The sequence below is a fragment of the Ranitomeya imitator genome, chromosome 1 (assembly GCF_032444005.1).
Source record: "Ranitomeya imitator isolate aRanImi1 chromosome 1, aRanImi1.pri, whole genome shotgun sequence".
In the NCBI taxonomy this organism is placed as follows: domain Eukaryota; kingdom Metazoa; phylum Chordata; class Amphibia; order Anura; family Dendrobatidae; genus Ranitomeya; species Ranitomeya imitator.
The window spans coordinates 345519344-345543680 of record NC_091282.1 but is presented as its reverse complement, the minus strand read 5'-3'; the positions used below and the strand labels follow the sequence as shown (position 1 = coordinate 345543680).

General features: G+C 46.9%; 1 protein-coding gene across 1 annotated transcript in view; it reads right to left on the bottom strand.

Moving 5' to 3' along the window:
• The window catches only part of EMID1 (EMI domain containing 1), a 247384-nt gene that overhangs the window by 116330 nt on the left and 106717 nt on the right, over nucleotides 1-24337 (bottom strand). The window contains exon 8 of the mRNA XM_069759923.1: nucleotides 20941-21060. Coding sequence (XP_069616024.1) covers nucleotides 20941-21060 — 120 coding nt within the window. The remainder of the gene's footprint in view (nucleotides 1-20940; nucleotides 21061-24337) is intronic.

The window sequence follows — 24337 nt, the reverse complement described above, 5'->3', positions numbered from 1 at the left end:
CACCCACCTGTCCAGGCAAACAGCACTCGCACGGGTGCTTGCGCCAAGTGGTAACCACGGCCCAGTTGTGGGGAGTCAGACCATTTAGGGAGGTAGAAAAATGGCCTTTGGTGGACATTCAGCAGCTGCAAATGGAGGAATTGGAGCAGTCAGTAAGAGGAGGCCAAAAGCAAGACATTTTTCAAGCAAGCTACGTGTCAGCAGGGGAAGGTGGGGCAAAATAATTTGAAATCCATGATTGGTTCATTTTAATGAAGGTTAGATCATCAACATTTTGGGTAGCCAGACGAATCCTTTTTTCGGTCAGTATTGAACCAGCAGCACTGAAGACTCTTTCTGATAGCACACTAGCAGCTGGGCAAGCGAGCTCCTGTAATGCATATTCTGCCAATTCAGGCCAGGTGTCTATTTTTGATGCCCAGTAATCAAAGGGGAATGACCTGTGAGGGAGAACATCAATAAGGGAGGAAAAATAGTTTGTAACCTGTTATGAATAGGTAATTCAGATCCACAATGGACCTTGAAGTTCAGAGCACACAAAGTGACCTGAAAATAACCAAAAAACATAGGACGAGCTCTGAGACGTGGGAACTCTGCTGACCGCAATCCCTAATCCTATCACACCACACTAGAGGTAGCCGTGGATTGCGCCTAACGCTCCCTATGCAACTCGGCACAGCCTGAGAAACTAACTAGCCCTGAAGATAGAAAAATAAGCCTACCTTGCCTCAGAGAAATTCCCCAAAGGAAAAGGCAGCCCCCCACATATAATGACTGTGAGTAAAGATGAAAATACAAACACAGAGATGAAATAGATTTGGCAAAGTGAGGCCCCCAGGCCGACCAGGATGAGCCATATGAAAGGCACGAACAAGATCGGCACCATGGACTTCAGAGGCAAAGACCCAGGAATTATCTTCCTGACCATAACCCTTCCACTTAACCAGATACTGGAGTTTCCGTCTCGAAACACGAGAATCCAAAATCTTCTCCACAATATACTCCAACTCCCCCTCCACCAAAACCGGGGCAGGAGGATCAACAGATGGAACCATAGGTGCCACGTATCTCCGCAACAATGACCTATGGAATACGTTATGGATGGAAAAAGAATCTGGAAGGGTCAAACGAAAAGACACAGGATTAAGAACCTCAGAAATCCTATATGGACCAATGAAACGAGGTTTAAACTTAGGAGAGGAAACCTTCATAGGAATATAACGAGATGACAACCAAACCAAATCCCCAACACGAAGTCGGGGACCCACACAGCATCTGCGATTAGCGAAACGTTGAGCCTTCTCCTGGGACAAGGTCAAATTGTCCACTACATGAGTCCAAATCCGCTGCAACCTGTCCACCACAGTATCCACACCAGGACAGTCCGAAGACTCAACCTGCCCTGAAGAGAAACGAGGATGGAACCCAGAATTGCAGAAAAACGGCGAAACCAAGGTAGCCGAGCTGGCCCGATTATTAAGGGCGAACTCAGCCAACGGCAAAAAGGACACCCAATCATCCTGATCAGCAGAAACAAAACATCTCAGATATGTTTCCAAGGTCTGATTGGTTCGTTCAGTCTGGCCATTTGTCTGAGGATGGAAAGCCGAGGAAAAAGACAAATCAATGCCCATCCTAGCACAAAAGGCTCGCCAAAACCTCAAAACAGACTGGGAACCTCTGTCAGAAACGATGTTCTCTGGAATGCCATGCAAACGAACCACATGCTGGAAGAACAATGGCACCAAATCAGAGGAGGAAGGTAATTTAGACAAGAGCACCAAATGGACCATCTTAGAGAAGCGATCACAAACTACCCAAATGACCGACATTTTTTGAGAGACGGGGAGATCCGAAATAAAATCCATAGAGATATGTGTCCAAGGCCTCTTCGGGACCGGCAAGGGCAAAAGCAACCCACTGGCACGAGAACAGCAGGGCTTAGCCCGAGCACAAATCCCACAGGACTGCACAAAAGAACGCACATCCCGCGACAGAGACGGCCACCAAAAGGATCTAGCCACTAAATCTCTGGTACCAAAGATTCCAGGATGACCAGCCAACACCGAACAATGAACCTCAGAGATAACTTTATTCGTCCACCTATCAGGGACAAACAGTTTCTCCGCTGGGCAACGATCAGGTTTATTAGCCTGAAATTTTTGCAGCACCCGCCGCAAATCAGGGGAGATGGCAGACACAATTACTCCCTCTTTGAGAATACCCGCCGGCTCAGGCAAACCCGGAGAGTCGGGCACAAAACTCCTAGACAGGGCATCCGCCTTCACATTTTTAGAGCCCGGAAGGTACGAAACCACAAAGTCAAAACAGGAGAAAAACAGCGACCAACGAGCCTGTCTAGGATTCAACCGTTTGGCAGACTCGAGATAAGTCAAGTTCTTCTGATCAGTCAAGAGCACCACGCGATGCTTAGCTCCTTCAAGCCAATGACGCCACTCCTCGAATGCCCACTTCATGGCCAGCAACTCTCGATTGCCAACATCATAATTTCGCTCAGCAGGCAAAAATTTCCTGGAAAAGAAGGCGCATGGCTTCATCACCGAGCAATCAGAACCTCTTTGCGACAAAACAGCCCCCGCTCCAATTTCAGAAGCATCAACCTCGACCTGGAACGGAAGCGAAACATCTGGTTGACACAACACAGGGGCAGAAGAAAAACGACGCTTTAACTCTTGAAAAGCTTCCACAGCAGCAGAAGACCAATTGACCACATCTGCACCCTTCTTGGTCAAATCGGTCAATGGTTTAGCAATACTAGAAAAATTACAGATGAAGCGATGATAAAAATTAGCAAAGCCCAGGAACTTTTGCAGACTCTTCAGAGATGTCGGCTGAGTCCAATCATAAATGGCCTGGACCTTAACAGGGTCCATCTCGATAGTAGAAGGGGAAAAAATGAACCCCAAAAATGAAACCTTCTGAACACCAAAGAGACACTTTGATCCCTTCACAAACAAAGAATTAGCACGCAGGACCTGGAACACCATTCTGACCTGCTTCACATGAGACTCCCAATCATCCGAGAAGACCAAAATATCATCCAAGTATACAATCAGGAATTTATCCAGGTACTCTCGGAAGATGTCATGCATAAAGGACTGAAATACTGATGGAGCATTGGCAAGTCCGAATGGCATAACTAGGTACTCAAAATGGCCCTCGGGCGTATTAAATGCAGTTTTCCATTCATCGCCCCGTTTAATACGCACAAGATTATATGCACCACGAAGATCTATCTTGGTGAACCAACTAGCCCCCTTAATCCGAGCAAACAAATCAGATAGCAGCGGCAAAGGGTACTGAAATTTAACCGTGATTTTATTTAGAAGGTGGTAATCAATACAAGGTCTCAGCGAACCATCCTTCTTGGCCACAAAAAAGAACCCTGCTCCCAATGGCGATGACGACGGGCGAATATGACCTTTCTCCAAGGATTCTTTTACATAACTCCGCATAGCGGCGTGCTCAGGTACAGATAAATTAAACAGTCGACCCTTAGGAAACTTACTAAAAGGAATCAACTCGATAGCACAATCACAATCCCTATGCGGAGGTAGGGCATTGGACTTGGACTCATCGAATACATCCCGGTAATCAGACAAGAACTCTGGGACCTCAGAAGGGGTGGATGATGAGATAGACAGAAATGGAACATCACCATGTACCCCCTGACAACCCCAGCTGGACACAGACATTGATTTCCAATCTAATACTGGGTTATGTACTTGTAGCCATGGCAACCCCAACACGACCACATCATGCAGATTATGCAACACCAGAAAGCGAATATCCTCCTGGTGCGGAGGAGCCATGCACATGGTCAGCTGGGTCCAATACTGAGGCTTATTCTTGGCCAAAGGCGTAGCATCAATTCCTCTCAATGGAATAAGACACTGCAAGGGCTCCAAGACAAACCCACAGCGCCTAGCAAACTCCAAGTCCATCAAATTCAGGGCAGCGCCTGAATCCACAAATGCCATGACAGAATAGGAAGACAAAGAGCAGATCAAAATAACGGACAAAAGAAATTTCGACTGTACCGTACCAATGGTGGCAGACTTAGCGAACCGCTTAATGCGCTTAGGACAATCGGAGATAGCATGAGTGGAATCACCACAGTAGAAACACAGCCCATTCTGACGTCTGTGTTCTTGCCTTTCAGCTCTGGTCAAAGTCCTATCGCACTGCATAGGCTCAGGTTCACGCTCAGATAATACCGCCAAATGGTGCACAGATTTACGCTCACGCAAGCGTCGACCGATCTGAATGGCCAAAGACATAGACTCATTCAGACCAGCAGGCATAGGAAATCCCTCCATGACATCCTTAAGGGCTTCAGAGAGACCCTTTCTGAAAATAGCTGCCAGCGCACATTCATTCCATTGAGTGAGCACGGACCACTTTCTAAACTTCTGACAATAAATCTCTATCTCATCCTGACCCTGACACAGAGCCAGCAAATTTTTCTCTGCCTGATCCACTGAATTAGGTTCATCGTACAGTAATCCGAGCGCCAGAAAAAACGCATCAATATTACATAATGCAGGATCTCCTGGCGCAAGGGAAAATGCCCAGTCTTGAGGGTCGCCACGTAATAAAGAAATAATGATCTTAACTTGTTGAACTGGGTCACCAGAGGTGCGAGGTTTTAATGCCAGAAACAGTTTGCAATTATTTTTGAAACTCAGAAATTTAGCTCTATCTCCAGAAAACAAATCAGGAATAGGAATTCTTGGTTCTAACATAGAATTCTGAGCCACAAAGTCTTGAATATTTTGTACTCTTGCAGTGAGATGATCCACACATGAAGACAGACATTTAATGTCCATCACTACACCTGTGTCCTGAACCACCCAAATGTCTAGGGGAAAAAAAAAAGGCAAAACACAGTGCAAAGAAAAAAAAAATGGTCTCAGAACTTCTTTTTTCCCTCTATTGAGAAGCATAGTAACATAGTAACATAGTAACATAGTTAGTAAGGCCGAAAAAAGACATTTGTCCATCCAGTTCAGCCTATATTCCATCATAATAAATCCCCAGATCTACGTCCTTCTACAGAACCTAATAATTGTATGATACAATATTGTTCTGCTCCAGGAAGACATCCAGGCCTCTCTTGAACCCCTCGACTGAGTTCGCCATCACCACCTCCTCAGGCAAGCAATTCCAGATTCTCACTGCCCTAACAGTAAAGAATCCTCTTCTATGTTGGTGGAAAAACCTTCTCTCCTCCAGACGCAAAGAATGCCCCCTTGTGCCCGTCACCTTCCTTGGTATAAACAGATCCTCAGCGAGATATTTGTATTGTCCCCTTATATACTTATACATGGTTATTAGATCGCCCCTCAGTCGTCTTTTTTCTAGACTAAATAATCCTAATTTCGCTAATCTATCTGGGTATTGTAGTTCTCCCATCCCCTTTATTAATTTTGTTGCCCTCCTTTGTACTCTCTCTAGTTCCATTATATCCTTCCTGAGCACCGGTGCCCAAAACTGGACACAGTACTCCATGTGCGGTCTAACTAGGGATTTGTACAGAGGCAGTATAATGCTCTCATCATGTGTATCCAGACCTCTTTTAATGCACCCCATGATCCTGTTTGCCTTGGCAGCTGCTGTCTGGCACTGGCTGCTCCAGGTAAGTTTATCATTAACTAGGATCCCCAAGTCCTTCTCCCTGTCAGATTTACCCAGTGGTTTCCCGTTCAGTGTGTAATGGTGATATTGATTCCCTCTTTCCATGTGTATAACCTTACATTTATCATTGTTAAACCTCATCTGCCACCTTTCAGCCCAAGTTTCCAACTTATCCAGATCCATCTGTAGCAGAATACTATCTTCTCTTGTATTAACTGCTTTACATAGTTTTGTATCATCTGCAAATATCGATATTTTACTGTGTAAACCTTCTACCAGATCATTAATGAATATGTTGAAGAGAACAGGTCCCAATACTGACCCCTGCGGTACCCCACTGGTTACAGCGACCCAGTTAGAGACTATACCATTTATAACCACCCTCTGCTTTCTATCACTAAGCCAGTTACTAACCCATTTACACACATTTTCCCCCAGACCAAGCATTCTCATTTTGTGTACCAACCTCTTGTGCGGCACGGTATCAAACGCTTTGGAAAAATCGAGATATACCACGTCCAATGACTCACCGTGGTCCAGTCCATAGCTTACCTCTTCATAAAAACTGATTAGATTGGTTTGACAGGAGCGATTTCTCATAAACCCATGCTGATATGGAGTTAAACAGTTATTCTCATTGAGATAATCCAGAATAACATCCCTCAGAAACCCTTCAAATATTTTACCAACAATAGAGGTTAGACTTACTGGCCTATAATTTCCAGGTTCACTTTTAGAGCCCTTTTTGAATATTGGCACCACATTTGCTATGCGCCAGTCCTGCGGAACAGACCCTGTCGCTATAGAGTCACTAAAAATAAGAAATAATGGTTTATCTATTACATTACTTAGTTCTCTTAGTACTCGTGGGTGTATGCCATCCGGACCCGGAGATTTATCTATTTTAATCTTATTTAGCCGGTTTCGCACCTCTTCTTGGGTTAGATTGGTGACCCTTAATATAGGGTTTTCATTGTTTCTTGGGATTTCACCTAGCATTTCATTTTCCACCGTGAATACCGTGGAGAAGAAGGTGTTTAATATGTTAGCTTTTTCCTCGTCATCTACAACCATTCTTTCCTCACTATTTTTTAAGGGGCCTACATTTTCAGTTTTTATTCTTTTACTATTGATATAGTTGAAGAACAGTTTGGGATTAGTTTTACTCTCCTTAGCAATGTGCTTCTCTGTTTCCTTTTTGGCAGCTTTAATTAGTTTTTTAGATAAAGTATTTTTCTCCCTATAGTTTTTTAGAGCTTCAATGGTGCCATCCTGCTTTAGTAGTGCAAATGCTTTCTTTTTACTGTTAATTGCCTGTCTTACTTCTTTGTTTAGCCACATTGGGTTTTTCCTATTTCTAGTCCTTTTATTCCCACAAGGTATAAACCGCTTACACTGCCTATTTAGGATGTTCTTAAACATTTCCCATTTATTATCTGTATTCTCATTTCTGAGGATATTGTCCCAGTCTACCAGATTAAGGGCATCTCTAAGCTGGTCAAACTTTGCCTTCCTAAAGTTCAGTGTTTTTGTGACTCCCTGACAAGTCCCCCTAGTGAAAGACAGGTGAAACTGCACAATATTGTGGTCGCTATTTCCTAAATGCCCAACCACCTGCAGATTTGTTATTCTGTCAGGTCTATTAGATAGTATTAGGTCTAAAAGTGCTGCTCCTCTGGTTGGATTCTGCACCAATTGTGAAAGATAATTTTTCTTGGTTATTAGCAGAAACCTGTTGCCTTTATGGGTTTCACAGGTTTCTGTTTCCCAGTTAATATCCGGGTAGTTAAAGTCCCCCATAACCAGGACCTCATTATGGGTTGCAGCTTCATCTATCTGCTTTAGAAGTAGACTTTCCATGGTTTCTGTTATATTTGGGGGTTTGTAACAGACCCCAATGAGAATTTTGTTACCATTTTTCCCTCCATGAATTTCAACCCATATGGACTCGACATCCTCATTCCCTTCGCTAATATCCTCCCTTAAAGTGGACTTTAGACAAGACTTTACATAGAGACAAACCCCTCCTCCTCTCCGATTTTTACGATCCTTTCTAAACAGACTGTAACCCTGTAAGTTAACTGCCCAGTCATAGCTTTCATCTAACCATGTCTCGGTTATTCCCACTATGTCAAAGTTACCTGTAGATATTTCTGCTTCTAGTTCTTCCATCTTGTTTGTCAGGCTTCTGGCGTTTGCGAGCATGCAGTTTAGAGGATTTTGTTTTGTTCCAATCTCCTCACTGTGGATTGTTTTAGAAATGTTCTTACCTCCCTTCTGAGTATGTTTTCCTGGGTCTTCTTTGTTCGAGTCTAATGTTTTTCTTCCCGTCCCCTCTTCTTCTAGTTTAACGCCCTCCTGATGAGTGTAGCGAGTCTTCTGGCGAATGTGTGTTTCCCAGGTTTGTTGAGGTGTAGTCCGTCTCTGGCAAGGAGTCCATCATACCAGTAATTCACACCGTGGTCCAGGAATCCAAATCCTTGTTGTCTGCACCATCGTCTTAGCCAGTTGTTTGCATCAAGGATCCTGTTCCATCTCCTGGTGCCATGCCCGTCTACTGGAAGGATAGAAGAAAAAACTACTTGTGCATCCAGTTCCTTTACTTTCTTCCCCAACTCTTCAAAGTCCTTGCAGATTGTCGGTAGGTCCTTCCTTGCCGTGTCATTGGTGCCAACATGTATCAGAAGAAATGGGTGGACGTCCTTGGAGCTGAAGAGCTTTGGTATCCTATCGGTCACATCCTTGATCATCGCACCTGGAAGGCAGCATACTTCTCTTGCAGTTATGTCCGGTCTGCAGATGGCTGCTTCGGTGCCTCTCAGTAGTGAGTCTCCCACCACCACCACTCTTCGTTGCTTCTTGGCTGTACTTTTTGCTGTCACTTGTTGCTGTGTGCCCTTTTCTTTTTTGCTTGCTGGTATTGCTTCATTCTTAGGTGTGCCATCTTCATCCTCTACAAAGATTTGATATCGGTTCTTCAGTTGTGTGGTTGGTGATTTCTCCATGGTCTTCTTGCTTCTTTTGGTCACATGCTTCCACTCATCTGCTTTTGGAGGTTCTCTGACACTTTTTGCACCTTCTGTGACCAGTAGAGATGCTTCTGTTCTGTCTAGAAAGTCTTCATTCTCTTTGATGAGTTTCAAAGTTGCTATTCTTTCTTCCAGACCCCGCACCTTTTCTTCTAAAAGGGCCACTAGTCTACACTTCTGACAGGTGAAATTGGATTCTTCTTCTGGTCGATCTGTGAACATGTAGCACATGCTGCAGCTCACCATGTAGGTTGTCACATCTGCCATGTTGCTCCTAGATCTTGCTGACTTGCTGTGTGTTTTCCTTCTTGTGTAATCTACTCAGCCAAGCTCTCTTGCAATAATGTCCTACAGGCAAAAATTCGCGCGCCGTAAGGCGCGCGGTTTGATGATGCTTTCGAAGCAGCTGGTCCCGGCTGTACCCAACGATCTTCTAGCTTAGGGAGACTTCGCTTCTCCCAGAAGGCACCTGGAATATGCAAATTAGCCTCCTGAAGCTTGAATCCCTGGTTTGGTGATGCTTTCGAAGCAGCTGGTCCCGGCTGTACCCAACGATCTTCTAGCTTAGGGAGACTTCGCTTCTCCCAGAAGGCACCTGGAATATGCAAATTAGCCTCCTGAAGCTTGAATCCCTGGTTTGGTGATGCTTTCGAAGCAGCTGGTCCCGGCTGTACCCAACGATCTTCTAGCTTAGGGAGACTTCGCTTCTCCCAGAAGGCACCTGGAATATGCAAATTAGCCTCCTGAAGCTTGAATCCCTGGTTTGGTGATGCTTTCGAAGCAGCTGGTCCCGGCTGTACCCAACGATCTTCTAGCTTAGGGAGACTTCGCTTCTCCCAGAAGGCACCTGGAATATGCAAATTAGCCTCCTGAAGCTTGAATCCCTGGTTTGGTGATGCTTTCGAAGCAGCTGGTCCCGGCTGTACCCAACGATCTTCTAGCTTAGGGAGACTTCGCTTCTCCCAGAAGGCACCTGGAATATGCAAATTAGCCTCCTGAAGCTTGAATCCCTGGTTTGGTGATGCTTTCGAAGCAGCTGGTCCCGGCTGTACCCAACGATCTTCTAGCTTAGGGAGACTTCGCTTCTCCCAGAAGGCACCTGGAATATGCAAATTAGCCTCCTGAAGCTTGAATCCCTGGTTTGGTGATGCTTTCGAAGCAGCTGGTCCCGGCTGTACCCAACGATCTTCTAGCTTAGGGAGACTTCGCTTCTCCCAGAAGGCACCTGGAATATGCAAATTAGCCTCCTGAAGCTTGAATCCCTGGTTTGGTGATGCTTTCGAAGCAGCTGGTCCCGGCTGTACCCAACGATCTTCTAGCTTAGGGAGACTTCGCTTCTCCCAGAAGGCACCTGGAATATGCAAATTAGCCTCCTGAAGCTTGAATCCCTGGTTTGGTGATGCTTTCGAAGCAGCTGGTCCCGGCTGTACCCAACGATCTTCTAGCTTAGGGAGACTTCGCTTCTCCCAGAAGGCACCTGGAATATGCAAATTAGCCTCCTGAAGCTTGAATCCCTGGTTTGGTGATGCTTTCGAAGCAGCTGGTCCCGGCTGTACCCAACGATCTTCTAGCTTAGGGAGACTTCGCTTCTCCCAGAAGGCACCTGGAATATGCAAATTAGCCTCCTGAAGCTTGAATCCCTGGTTTGGTGATGCTTTCGAAGCAGCTGGTCCCGGCTGTACCCAACGATCTTCTAGCTTAGGGAGACTTCGCTTCTCCCAGAAGGCACCTGGAATATGCAAATTAGCCTCCTGAAGCTTGAATCCCTGGTTTGGTGATGCTTTCGAAGCAGCTGGTCCCGGCTGTACCCAACGATCTTCTAGCTTAGGGAGACTTCGCTTCTCCCAGAAGGCACCTGGAATATGCAAATTAGCCTCCTGAAGCTTGAATCCCTGGTTTGGTGATGCTTTCGAAGCAGCTGGTCCCGGCTGTACCCAACGATCTTCTAGCTTAGGGAGACTTCGCTTCTCCCAGAAGGCACCTGGAATATGCAAATTAGCCTCCTGAAGCTTGAATCCCTGGTTTGGTGATGCTTTCGAAGCAGCTGGTCCCGGCTGTACCCAACGATCTTCTAGCTTAGGGAGACTTCGCTTCTCCCAGAAGGCACCTGGAATATGCAAATTAGCCTCCTGAAGCTTGAATCCCTGGTTTGGTGATGCTTTCGAAGCAGCTGGTCCCGGCTGTACCCAACGATCTTCTAGCTTAGGGAGACTTCGCTTCTCCCAGAAGGCACCTGGAATATGCAAATTAGCCTCCTGAAGCTTGAATCCCTGGTTTGGTGATGCTTTCGAAGCAGCTGGTCCCGGCTGTACCCAACGATCTTCTAGCTTAGGGAGACTTCGCTTCTCCCAGAAGGCACCTGGAATATGCAAATTAGCCTCCTGAAGCTTGAATCCCTGGTTTGGTGATGCTTTCGAAGCAGCTGGTCCCGGCTGTACCCAACGATCTTCTAGCTTAGGGAGACTTCGCTTCTCCCAGAAGGCACCTGGAATATGCAAATTAGCCTCCTGAAGCTTGAATCCCTGGTTTGGTGATGCTTTCGAAGGCAGCTGGTCCCGGCTGTACCCAACGATCTTCTAGCTTAGGGAGACTTCGCTTCTCCCAGAAGGCACCTGGAATATGCAAATTAGCCTCCTGAAGCTTGAATCCCTGGTTTGGTGATGCTTTCGAAGCAGCTGGTCCCGGCTGTACCCAACGATCTTCTAGCTTAGGGAGACTTCGCTTCTCCCAGAAGGCACCTGGAATATGCAAATTAGCCTCCTGAAGCTTGAATCCCTGGTTTGGTGATGCTTTCGAAGCAGCTGGTCCCGGCTGTACCCAACGATCTTCTAGCTTAGGGAGACTTCGCTTCTCCCAGAAGGCACCTGGAATATGCAAATTAGCCTCCTGAAGCTTGAATCCCTGGTTTGGTGATGCTTTCGAAGCAGCTGGTCCCGGCTGTACCCAACGATCTTCTAGCTTAGGGAGACTTCGCTTCTCCCAGAAGGCACCTGGAATATGCAAATTAGCCTCCTGAAGCTTGAATCCCTGGTTTGGTGATGCTTTCGAAGCAGCTGGTCCCGGCTGTACCCAACGATCTTCTAGCTTAGGGAGACTTCGCTTCTCCCAGAAGGCACCTGGAATATGCAAATTAGCCTCCTGAAGCTTGAATCCCTGGTTTGGTGATGCTTTCGAAGCAGCTGGTCCCGGCTGTACCCAACGATCTTCTAGCTTAGGGAGACTTCGCTTCTCCCAGAAGGCACCTGGAATATGCAAATTAGCCTCCTGAAGCTTGAATCCCTGGTTTGGTGATGCTTTCGAAGCAGCTGGTCCCGGCTGTACCCAACGATCTTCTAGCTTAGGGAGACTTCGCTTCTCCCAGAAGGCACCTGGAATATGCAAATTAGCCTCCTGAAGCTTGAATCCCTGGTTTGGTGATGCTTTCGAAGCAGCTGGTCCCGGCTGTACCCAACGATCTTCTAGCTTAGGGAGACCTTTGCTTCTCCCAGAAGGCACCTGGAATATGCAAATTAGCCTCCTGAAGCTTGAATCCCTGGTTTGGTGATGCTTTCGAAGCAGCTGGTCCCGGCTGTACCCAACGATCTTCTAGCTTAGGGAGACTTCGCTTCTCCCAGAAGGGCACCTGGAATATGCAAATTAGCCTCCTGAAGCTTGAATCCCTGGTTTGGTGATGCTTTCGAAGCAGCTGGTCCCGGCTGTACCCAACGATCTTCTAGCTTAGGGAGACTTCGCTTCTCCCAGAAGGCACCTGGAATATGCAAATTAGCCTCCTGAAGCTTGAATCCCTGGTTTGGTGATGCTTTCGAAGCAGCTGGTCCCGGCTGTACCCAACGATCTTCTAGCTTAGGGAGACTTCGCTTCTCCAGAAGGCACCTGGAATATGCAAATTAGCCTCCTGAAGCTTGAATCCCTGGTTTGGTGATGCTTTCGAAGCAGCTGGTCCCGGCTGTACCCAACGATCTTCTAGCTTAGGGAGACTTCGCTTCTCCCAGAAGGCACCTGGAATATGCAAATTAGCCTCCTGAAGCTTGAATCCCTGGTTTGGTGATGCTTTCGAAGCAGCTGGTCCCGGCTGTACCCAACGATCTTCTAGCTTAGGGAGACTTCGCTTCTCCAGAAGGCACCTGGAATATGCAAATTAGCCTCCTGAAGCTTGAATCCCTGGTTTGGTGATGCTTTCGAAGCAGCTGGTCCCGGCTGTACCCAACGATCTTCTAGCTTAGGGAGACTTCGCTTCTCCCAGAAGGCACCTGGAATATGCAAATTAGCCTCCTGAAGCTTGAATCCCTGGTTTGGTGATGCTTTCGAAGCAGCTGGTCCCGGCTGTACCCAACGATCTTCTAGCTTAGGGAGACTTCGCTTCTCCCAGAAGGCACCTGGAATATGCAAATTAGCCTCCTGAAGCTTGAATCCCTGGTTTGGTGATGCTTTCGAAGCAGCTGGTCCCGGCTGTACCCAACGATCTTCTAGCTTAGGGAGACTTCGCTTCTCCCAGAAGGCACCTGGAATATGCAAATTAGCCTCCTGAAGCTTGAATCCCTGGTTTGGTGATGCTTTCGAAGCAGCTGGTCCCGGCTGTACCCAACGATCTTCTAGCTTAGGGAGACTTCGCTTCTCCCAGAAGGCACCTGGAATATGCAAATTAGCCTCCTGAAGCTTGAATCCCTGGTTTGGTGATGCTTTCGAAGCAGCTGGTCCCGGCTGTACCCAACGATCTTCTAGCTTAGGGAGACTTCGCTTCTCCCAGAAGGCACCTGGAATATGCAAATTAGCCTCCTGAAGCTTGAATCCCTGGTTTGGTGATGCTTTCGAAGCAGCTGGTCCCGGCTGTACCCAACGATCTTCTAGCTTAGGGAGACTTCGCTTCTCCCAGAAGGCACCTGGAATATGCAAATTAGCCTCCTGAAGCTTGAATCCCTGGTTTGGTGATGCTTTCGAAGCAGCTGGTCCCGGCTGTACCCAACGATCTTCTAGCTTAGGGAGACTTCGCTTCTCCCAGAAGGCACCTGGAATATGCAAATTAGCCTCCTGAAGCTTGAATCCCTGGTTTGGTGATGCTTTCGAAGCAGCTGGTCCCGGCTGTACCCAACGATCTTCTAGCTTAGGGAGACTTCGCTTCTCCCAGAAGGCACCTGGAATATGCAAATTAGCCTCCTGAAGCTTGAATCCCTGGTTTGGTGATGCTTTCGAAGCAGCTGGTCCCGGCTGTACCCAACGATCTTCTAGCTTAGGGAGACTTCGCTTCTCCCAGAAGGCACCTGGAATATGCAAATTAGCCTCCTGAAGCTTGAATCCCTGGTTTGGTGATGCTTTCGAAGCAGCTGGTCCCGGCTGTACCCAACGATCTTCTAGCTTAGGGAGACTTCGCTTCTCCCAGAAGGCACCTGGAATATGCAAATTAGCCTCCTGAAGCTTGAATCCCTGGTTTGGTGATGCTTTCGAAGCAGCTGGTCCCGGCTGTACCCAACGATCTTCTAGCTTAGGGAGACTTCGCTTCTCCCAGAAGGCACCTGGAATATGCAAATTAGCCTCCTGAAGCTTGAATCCCTGGTTTGGTGATGCTTTCGAAGCAGCTGGTCCCGGCTGTACCCAACGATCTTCTAGCTTAGGGAGACTTCGCTTCTCCCAGAAGGCACCTGGAATATGCAAATTAGCCTCCTGAAGCTTGAATCCCTGGTTTGGTGATGCTTTCGAAGCAGCTGGTCCCGGCTGTACCCAACGATCTTCTAGCTTAGGGAGACTTCGCTTCTCCCAGAAGGCACCTGGAATATGCAAATTAGCCTCCTGAAGCTTGAATCCCTGGTTTGGTGATGCTTTCGAAGCAGCTGGTCCCGGCTGTACCCAACGATCTTCTAGCTTAGGGAGACTTCGCTTCTCCCAGAAGGCACCTGGAATATGCAAATTAGCCTCCTGAAGCTTGAATCCCTGGTTTGGTGATGCTTTCGAAGCAGCTGGTCCCGGCTGTACCCAACGATCTTCTAGCTTAGGGAGACTTCGCTTCTCCCAGAAGGCACCTGGAATATGCAAATTAGCCTCCTGAAGCTTGAATCCCTGGTTTGGTGATGCTTTCGAAGCAGCTGGTCCCGGCTGTACCCAACGATCTTCTAGCTTAGGGAGACTTCGCTTCTCCCAGAAGGCACCTGGAATATGCAAATTAGCCTCCTGAAGCTTGAATCCCTGGTTTGGTGATGCTTTCGAAGCAGCTGGTCCCGGCTGTACCCAACGATCTTCTAGCTTAGGGAGACTTCGCTTCTCCCAGAAGGCACCTGGAATATGCAAATTAGCCTCCTGAAGCTTGAATCCCTGGTTTGGTGATGCTTTCGAAGCAGCTGGTCCCGGCTGTACCCAACGATCTTCTAGCTTAGGGAGACTTCGCTTCTCCCAGAAGGCACCTGGAATATGCAAATTAGCCTCCTGAAGCTTGAATCCCTGGTTTGGTGATGCTTTCGAAGCAGCTGGTCCCGGCTGTACCCAACGATCTTCTAGCTTAGGGAGACTTCGCTTCTCCCAGAAGGCACCTGGAATATGCAAATTAGCCTCCTGAAGCTTGAATCCCTGGTTTGGTGATGCTTTCGAAGCAGCTGGTCCCGGCTGTACCCAACGATCTTCTAGCTTAGGGAGACTTCGCTTCTCCCAGAAGGCACCTGGAATATGCAAATTAGCCTCCTGAAGCTTGAATCCCTGGTTTGGTGATGCTTTCGAAGCAGCTGGTCCCGGCTGTACCCAACGATCTTCTAGCTTAGGGAGACTTCGCTTCTCCCAGAAGGCACCTGGAATATGCAAATTAGCCTCCTGAAGCTTGAATCCCTGGTTTGGTGATGCTTTCGAAGCAGCTGGTCCCGGCTGTACCCAACGATCTTCTAGCTTAGGGAGACTTCGCTTCTCCCAGAAGGCACCTGGAATATGCAAATTAGCCTCCTGAAGCTTGAATCCCTGGTTTGGTGATGCTTTCGAAGCAGCTGGTCCCGGCTGTACCCAACGATCTTCTAGCTTAGGGAGACTTCGCTTCTCCCAGAAGGCACCTGGAATATGCAAATTAGCCTCCTGAAGCTTGAATCCCTGGTTTGGTGATGCTTTCGAAGCAGCTGGTCCCGGCTGTACCCAACGATCTTCTAGCTTAGGGAGACTTCGCTTCTCCCAGAAGGCACCTGGAATATGCAAATTAGCCTCCTGAAGCTTGAATCCCTGGTTTGGTGATGCTTTCGAAGCAGCTGGTCCCGGCTGTACCCAACGATCTTCTAGCTTAGGGAGACTTCGCTTCTCCCAGAAGGCACCTGGAATATGCAAATTAGCCTCCTGAAGCTTGAATCCCTGGTTTGGTGATGCTTTCGAAGCAGCTGGTCCCGGCTGTACCCAACGATCTTCTAGCTTAGGGAGACTTCGCTTCTCCCAGAAGGCACCTGGAATATGCAAATTAGCCTCCTGAAGCTTGAATCCCTGGTTTGGTGATGCTTTCGAAGCAGCTGGTCCCGGCTGTACCCAACGATCTTCTAGCTTAGGGAGACTTCGCTTCTCCCAGAAGGCACCTGGAATATGCAAATTAGCCTCCTGAAGCTTGAATCCCTGGTTTGGTGATGCTTTCGAAGCAGCTGGTCCCGGCTGTACCCAACGATCTTCTAGCTTAGGGAGACTTCGCTTCTCCCAGAAGGCACCTGGAATATGCAAATTAGCCTCCTGAAGCTTGAATCCCTGGTTTGGTGATGCTTTCGAAGCAGCTGGTCCCGGCTGTACCCAACGATCTTCTAGCTTAGGGAGACTTCGCTTCTCCCAGAAGGCACCTGGAATATGCAAATTAGCCTCCTGAAGCTTGAATCCCTGGTTTGGTGATGCTTTCGAAGCAGCTGGTCCCGGCTGTACCCAACGATCTTCTAGCTTAGGGAGACTTCGCTTCTCCCAGAAGGCACCTGGAATATGCAAATTAGCCTCCTGAAGCTTGAATCCCTGGTTTGGTGATGCTTTCGAAGCAGCTGGTCCCGGCTGTACCCAACGATCTTCTAGCTTAGGGAGACTTCGCTTCTCCCAGAAGGCACCTGGAATATGCAAATGAGCCTCCTGAAGCTTGAATCCCTGGTTTGGTGATGCTTTCGAAGCAGCTGGTCCCGGCTGTACCCAACGATCTTCTAGCTTAGGGAGACTTCGCTTCTCCCAGAAGGCACCTGGAATATGCAAATTAGCCTCCTGAAGCTTGAATCCCTGGTTTGGTGATGCTTTCGAAGCAGCTGGTCCCGGCTGTACCCAACGATCTTCTAGCTTAGGGAGACTTCGCTTCTCCCAGAAGGCACCTGGAATATGCAAATTAGCCTCCTGAAGCTTGAATCCCTGGTTTAAGTACTTAATAAGTAACATTTCCCACATGTCTACTTTACGTCAGCACAATTTTGGAACCAACATTTTTTTTGGTTAGGGAGTTATAAGGGTTAAAAGTTGACCAGCAATTTCTCATTTTTACAACACCATTTATTTTTCGGGACCACATCACATTTGAAGTCACTTTGAGGGGTCTATATGATAGAAAATACCCAAGTGTAACACCATTCTAAAAACTGCACCCTTCAAGGTGCTCAAAACCACATTCAATAAGTTTATTAACCCTTCAGGTGTTTCACAGGAATTTTTGGAATGTTTACATAAAATTAACATTTAACTTTATTTCACAAAAAATTTACTTCCGCTCCAATTTGTTTTATTTTACCAAGGGTAACAGGAGAAATTGGACCTCAAAAGTTGTTGTACAATTTGTCCTGAGTACGCTGATACCCGATATGTGGGGGTAAAGCACTGTTTGGGCGCATGGCAGAGCTCGGAAGGGAAGGAGTGCCGTTTGACTTTTCAATGCAAAATTGACTGGAATTGAGATAGGACGCCATGTAGCATTTGGCGAGCCCCTGATGTGCCTAAACATTGAAACCCACCACAAGTGACACCATTTTGGAAAGTAGACCCCCTAGGGAACTTATCTAGATGTGTGGCGAGAACTTTGAACCCCCAAGTGTTTCATGACAGTTTATAACGCAGAGCCGTGAAAATGTGCCTAAACAGTGGAAACACCGCAATTCTAACCCTAATCATAACCCTAACCACACCCCTAACCCGAACACGCCCCTAACCCTAATCCCATCCATAGCCCTATCCCCAACACATCCCTAACCCCAACACATCCCTAACCCCAACACACCCCTAACCCTAATCCCAACCCTAACCACACCCCTAACGCCAACACACCCCTAACCCTAATCCCAACCATAACCCTAACCACACCCCTAACCCTGACACACCCCTAACCCTAATCCTAACCATAACCCTAACCACACCCCTAACCCTAACTTTAGCCCCAACCCTAACCCTAATGGGAAAATGGAAATAAATACATTTTTTAAATTTTATTAGTTTTCCCTAAGGGGGTGATGAAGGGGGGTTTGATTTACTATTTATAGTGGGGCTTTTTAGCGGATTTTTATGATTGGCAGCTGTCACACGCTAAAAGACGCTTTTTATTGCAAAAAATAGTTTTTGCGTCTCCACATTTTGAGAGCTATAATTTTTCCATATTTTGGTCCACAGACTCATGTGAGGTATTGTCTTTTGCGGGACAAGGTGACGTTTTTATTAGTACCATTTTCGGGCACGTAACTTTTTTATCTCTTTTTATTCCGATTTTGTGAGGCAGAATGACCAAAAACAAGCTGTTCATGAATTTCTTTTGGGGGGGCATTTGGGGAGGCGTTTGGTAAAATTGATAAAGCAGTTTTATTCTTCGGGTCAGTACGATTGCAGCGATATCTCATTTATTTTTTTTTATGCTTTGGCGCTTTTATATGATAAAAACTATTTTATATAAAAAAATAATTATTTTGCATCGCATTATTCTGAGGACTATAACTTTTTTTTATTTTTCCGCTGATGATGCTGTCTGGTGGCTCGTTTTTTGCGGGACAAGCTGACCTTTCCAGCGGTATCATGTTTTTTTATATCCGTCTTTTTGATCGTGTGTTATTTCACTTTTTGTTCGGCGGTATGATAATAAAGTGTTGTTTTTTGCCTCGTTTTTTTTTTTTTTTTTTTACAGTGTTTACTGAAGGGGTTAACTAGTGGGACAGTTTTATAGGTCAGGTCGTTACGGACGCAGCGATACTAAATATATGTACTTGTATTGTTTGTTTTTTTTATTTAGATAAAGAAATGTATTTATTGGAACAATATTTTTTTTCTTTATTTAGGATTTTTTTTTTTACACATGTAAAAAGAAATTTCTTTACTTTGTCCCAGGATGGGACATTATGCTATAGTGTCAGATCGCTGATCTGACACTTTGCAAAGCACTGTGTCAGATGAGCGATCTGACAAGCAATGCAGGAGGCTTGCCGGCACCTGCTCTGAGCAGGTGCTTGCGAGCCACCTCCTTGCAGGACCCGGAAGGAGCCCCGCGGCCATTTTGGATACAGGGCCTGCAGGGAGGAGACGCTCGGAACAATGCAATCACATCGCGTTGTTTCGAGGGTCTCAGGGAAGCACGCAGGGAGCCCCCTCCCTGCGCGATGCTTCCCTATGCCGCCAGAATGCTGTAATCATGTTTGATCGCAGTGTTCTGGGGGTTAATGTGCCAGGAGCAGTCAAGGACCGCACCTGGCACATAGTGCCGGATGTCAGCTGTGATAGTCAGCTGACACCCGGCCGCGCTCACGTTAGACGTACTATTCCCATCGGTGGTCATACGGGCCCATACCAACTCGATGGGATAGTACGTCTAATGTCAGAAAGGGGTTAAAAAAATGTACGAAAAATGCCCTCCACAAAAAAATTATAAAAAATCTTTAAAGAAAATGCAAATTTCATTTATTTTACTCACTTATATAGCGGCATTAATTCCGCAGCTTTCTACAGACCTTATCAGCACTGTCCCCATTGAAGCTCACGATCTAGATTCCCTATCAGTATGTCTTTGGAGTGTGGAAGGAAACCCCAGAACCCGGAGGAAACCCACTCAAACACGGGAAGAACATACAAACTCCTTGCAAATGTTGTCCTTGGTGGGACTTGAACCCAAGACCTCAGCGCTGCAAAGCAACAGTGCTGCTTCAGGATTAAAAAAACATTGATGATTGAAGTGGTTTCCACCTGATAAAATGTTATGTTGACTTTTCCCAAAGAATTACTTACTTAGAAGATGTGTACTCATCTGACTACATGTATTTGTAGTTTTGAAAAGTCATTATTCTATCTTGGATAAGAAAGAAAATAATTTTTTTTCAGTAGCGCTATTTGAAATGACCGACACCCTTACAGAAACTCAATTGATACCATTAAGGGCTCTTGCAGAAGACAGTAATAGCGGTCAGAGTCTGATTCAACAAAACATTCGGACTAATGTTATGCTATGGGGCCATGCACATGAGCGTTGTAAGGATTTTCTGGTGCCGGTGAAGTCTGATTTCCACAGACTGACAGAATGGAGAAAATACTTTTTTTCTCCATTTTCCCCTCATCTGCACCTGCCCGAAGTGTGGGTGGGTGGGTGCGTGACCATATGGTGACTAGACCTCCGAGTTCTCTCTCAATACATTTGACATACAATGGAGAATCATCACAGCGAACTGGAAGGATTTACAAGTCTGCAGTCACATAAAGTGACTGCAGACTCGTAGCCTAAGGCCAGACAACACCGTTAAGCTTAATTTTCACATTAATTAAGACAGCAATTTTTCAGTCAGAGAAAAACATATTGTATAAGTAAAGGAGTAGATGACATCATTCAGAGAGGAACATAACTGTATAAACAGGTTAAGGGGGAGGCGTTGAATTATTATGACAGATTCTTTAAAAGTTCAATGGGGTCTACATGTGTTCTGTTTTTCTGTTCCTACAATGGAATGCTAGATGTACTACAACTAGTGATGAGTGAATATACTCCTTAATCGAGATGTCTCGAGCATGCTCGGGTGTCCTCCGAGTATTTTTTAGTGCTCGTAGATTTAGTTTTCATCATCGCAGCTGAATGATTTACATCTGTTAGCCAGGCTGAGTACATGTGGGGATTCCCTAGCAACCAGGCAACCCCCACATGTACTTATGCTGGCTAACAGATGTAAATCATTCAGCGGCGGCGATGAAAACTACATCTCCGAGCATTAAAAAATACTCAGGGGTCACCCGAGCGTGCTCGGGAAATCTCGAGTAACGAGTATATTCGCTCATCACTAATTACAACATATATTTAGAAATAAAGTTCATGGGCACAAGTAATTATAATAATTACCCTGATCCATTAGTTTCTGCATTGCTGGAGCAGGAGGGCCTGATGGGCCAGGAGGGCCTCTTTCTCCAGGAGCACCTGCTGGACCATCCCTTCCTGGGGGTCCTGGGGCACCAGGAGGACCTAGTGGGTGACAATGTTAAGACTGTTGAAGATGATTTACAGGTTAATTAAATATCATGCACACTAATTTATATAGTCATTCCAAAAGAACACAAAATAGAAAGATATTTAGGAGGTAAAGTCAAAGAATTAAGACAAAGAAAAAAAATTAAGATCCCTGTCATACTATATGTGAATAAATACAGTAGGGTCATTTCAAACTATGGGAAGGACCTTTCAGGGCTTCTTCTTACATTTTGCACCATCTTAAACATCTAAAATACTCGTACACAGAAAACTATTGAGAAATTTCTGAGTCATGTGTAATATACCAGATTATCGAATTTATTCAGCTTTGTCATATAAATGTTTATCCTAAAGATACACCATGAATATTAGATAGGTGGGGGTCTGAATCTCAGGATATAGGCTTTGGCCTCTCCAAAATGCACAGACCTCAGCTCAGTATCAGAGCCAATCTCACTCTCTCTAAAGTACTCACCTTTCTCACACTCCACAGTGATGTCAAGCACACAATGTATGGGTACACAGTAACACCACTTACAGACAGGGGTGTAATGATCACAGTCACAGAGGGTGCGACAGGGCCAGAGTAGGAGGGAGGCCTGACGATTAAATGAATTGCGGACCCGCCAGGTCCTTACACTGCAATACATGCAGCCAGCGAATCAGAGGAGGACAGCTGATGTCAGTGAGTTCATCACAGACTGCGCATGGCAGTGATGTAAATGCCAAGAGTATGCAAGGCAGTCATCAAAGCAAAAGGTGGCTACTTTGAAGAAAATAGAATATAAGATATAATTTCAGTTGTTTCACACTTTTTTGTTAAATATATAATTCCACATGTGTTAATGCAGCGCCCCAGAGTCCTGGTCGTTGCAGTAATGTTGCTCTGCCACTAAGGGGAGTGATGTTATGTCTGATTGCACTAAAGGAGTTCACCTGACCAGGTATCACAGGCACACATTACACTTCACACTCCGGCCACCAGGGGGAGCAAGAGGCACTATGCACTAGGCCACTCTTCACACTCTGGTAAAACTGGGGGTTGGACAGGAAGTTAGGCAGAACACAGCCTGGGAGAGCTCCAGGGAGGACCTGTCAGAAGTGGAAACCTGGCAGGTACCTAGCAGAAAGGACAGATTGTTACAGAGCCGTGCCTGCACTACCTTGCGGCGGCATCCTAAGGAAGGACACGAAGTGAAGGATATTGTGGAGAAGTGAGAAACGAGATCACAGCACAAGGAGATATGTTGTGAATTCTGTTGTCAAGCTCCCTCCTGTGGTCGTGAATGGTACTTCGGTGAGTTCTGTCCGTGGGCTCCCTCTGGTGGCTGTCAGTGGAGCTGCTGCTTCTGAGGTTCCTTACACAGGTGACGTGGTTTATCCTTTGGTTGGCTTCTCTATTTAACTCCACTTAGATCGTTACTCCATGCCAGCTGTCAATGTTTCTGCATTGGTTCAGTTCGCTCTTGGATCTTTCTGGTGACCTGTCTACTCTAGCAGAAGCTAAGTTCCTGATTGTATCTAATTCGTTCATTGTTTTCTTGTCCAGCTGGATATCATGATTTTGTCTTGCTAGCTGGAAGCTCTGGGATGCAGAGTGGCATCTCCGCACCGTTAGTCGGTGCGGAGGTCTTTTTGCACACTCTGCGTGGTCTTTTGTAGTTTTTTGTGCTGAACGCAAAGCTACCTTTCCTATCCTCTGTCTATTTAGTAAGTCTGGCCTCCCTTTGCTGAAACCTGTTTCATTTCTGCGTTTGTGACTTTCATCTTTACTCACAGTCAATATATGTGGGGGGCTGCCTTTTCCCTTCGGGGAATTTCTCTGAGGCAAGGTAGGCTTTATTTTCTATCTCTAGGGCTAGCTAGCTCTTAGGCTGTGACGAGGCGCCTAGGGAGCGTCAGGAGCGCTCCACGGCTATTTCTAGTGTGTGTTATAGGATTAGGGATTGCGGTCAGCAGAGCTCCCACATCCCAGAGCTTGTCCTGTTTGAGTTTTATCTATCAGGTCATTCCTGGTGCTCCTAACCAACAGGTCATAACAGAGATAGACCAGTAGGAGTCGTGCCCCGAGATCGGCAACATCCTACTGAGGCGCGTAGCCGGTGGCCAGAATGCCGAGGAAGTAACAGACTTCAAGCATTACTTCAAACAGCGGCAGGACAGTTGATTACAGGTTGGCTGTCTACCTTACACCACCTAGACGGACATAGGAGGCAATCGTGGGAGAGGGGCATCTCTAGGGACCCAGAATAACTCCAGGCCTACCTGCCATATTATCTGGGGGATGGAGAGAGAGAAAAAACAGATACGACAGTTGTGAGGACTATCCCGTGGTGCTCAGCAGGGAAGGACTACAACACACAGGCGCTAGTTGGTAGACACTGATTTCCACCTGCAAAGGGAACTCTGGATGTGCCTTCGGACCGGCCGGACTCAGCCAGCCCTGTTAGCAGTGCTCTGGATTGCAGATCCCGAAGTCTTCAGTAAAAAGGTAAAGAGACTGCAACCCTGTGTCCTCGTTATTAACTGCGCCTCACATCATCGCCACCTACACTACTGGGAAGCCCTGGGGATATACTTCACCTGTGGGAAGGTATACCATCTAGCTGCCATTCCATCACCCCAGCGGACCCCTAAGCAGCGTCGGTCACCCTGACCGAATACCACAGGTGGCGTCACGAACCCTTGACAAACTTTCATCACCCTTTTATTGGACGCCCCTTAGCAGGGTCACGGACCGGGTCCAGCCACTGTGGCAATCCCAGCACCGAGACAGAGAGGACCGGTACCGAGTACCCCGCGGCCCTGCGTCTGGGGGCGCTCCAACTTGGCGTCACGAACAGGATGTACTTAAGCCTGAAGAATCAGGTCATGTGTGCCTTGGAACTGTGATTGAACTGAGGCTTATTGCAAAGACTGTGTATCGCTATTTGCTGCCAAAAATCTGCCATTGCCGCGCCATGTGGAGCGCGAGGGGAGGAGCCATAGCTTCGTGGGTGGAGCCGGCTGGAAAAGAGCGCGGAGCAGGAAGACACAGTGAGGTGCCGATCCTGGAAGAAGAACCCCGACCCTGATCCCGGAAGAAGAACCCCGACTCCAGCAGGTTAGCAGGGAGGAGGAAGAACGGCCATGTCGGATCCCAGAGGAGCGGAGGCGGCGGCCACAGTTGCAGACTCGGGAGCACTTCCAGATTCCATAGTAGACGCAGCCACGGGTCTGGTATCACCGCCGGATGCTGCGGGGCTTGCCGCTCCCATCAACCAGCCGGATA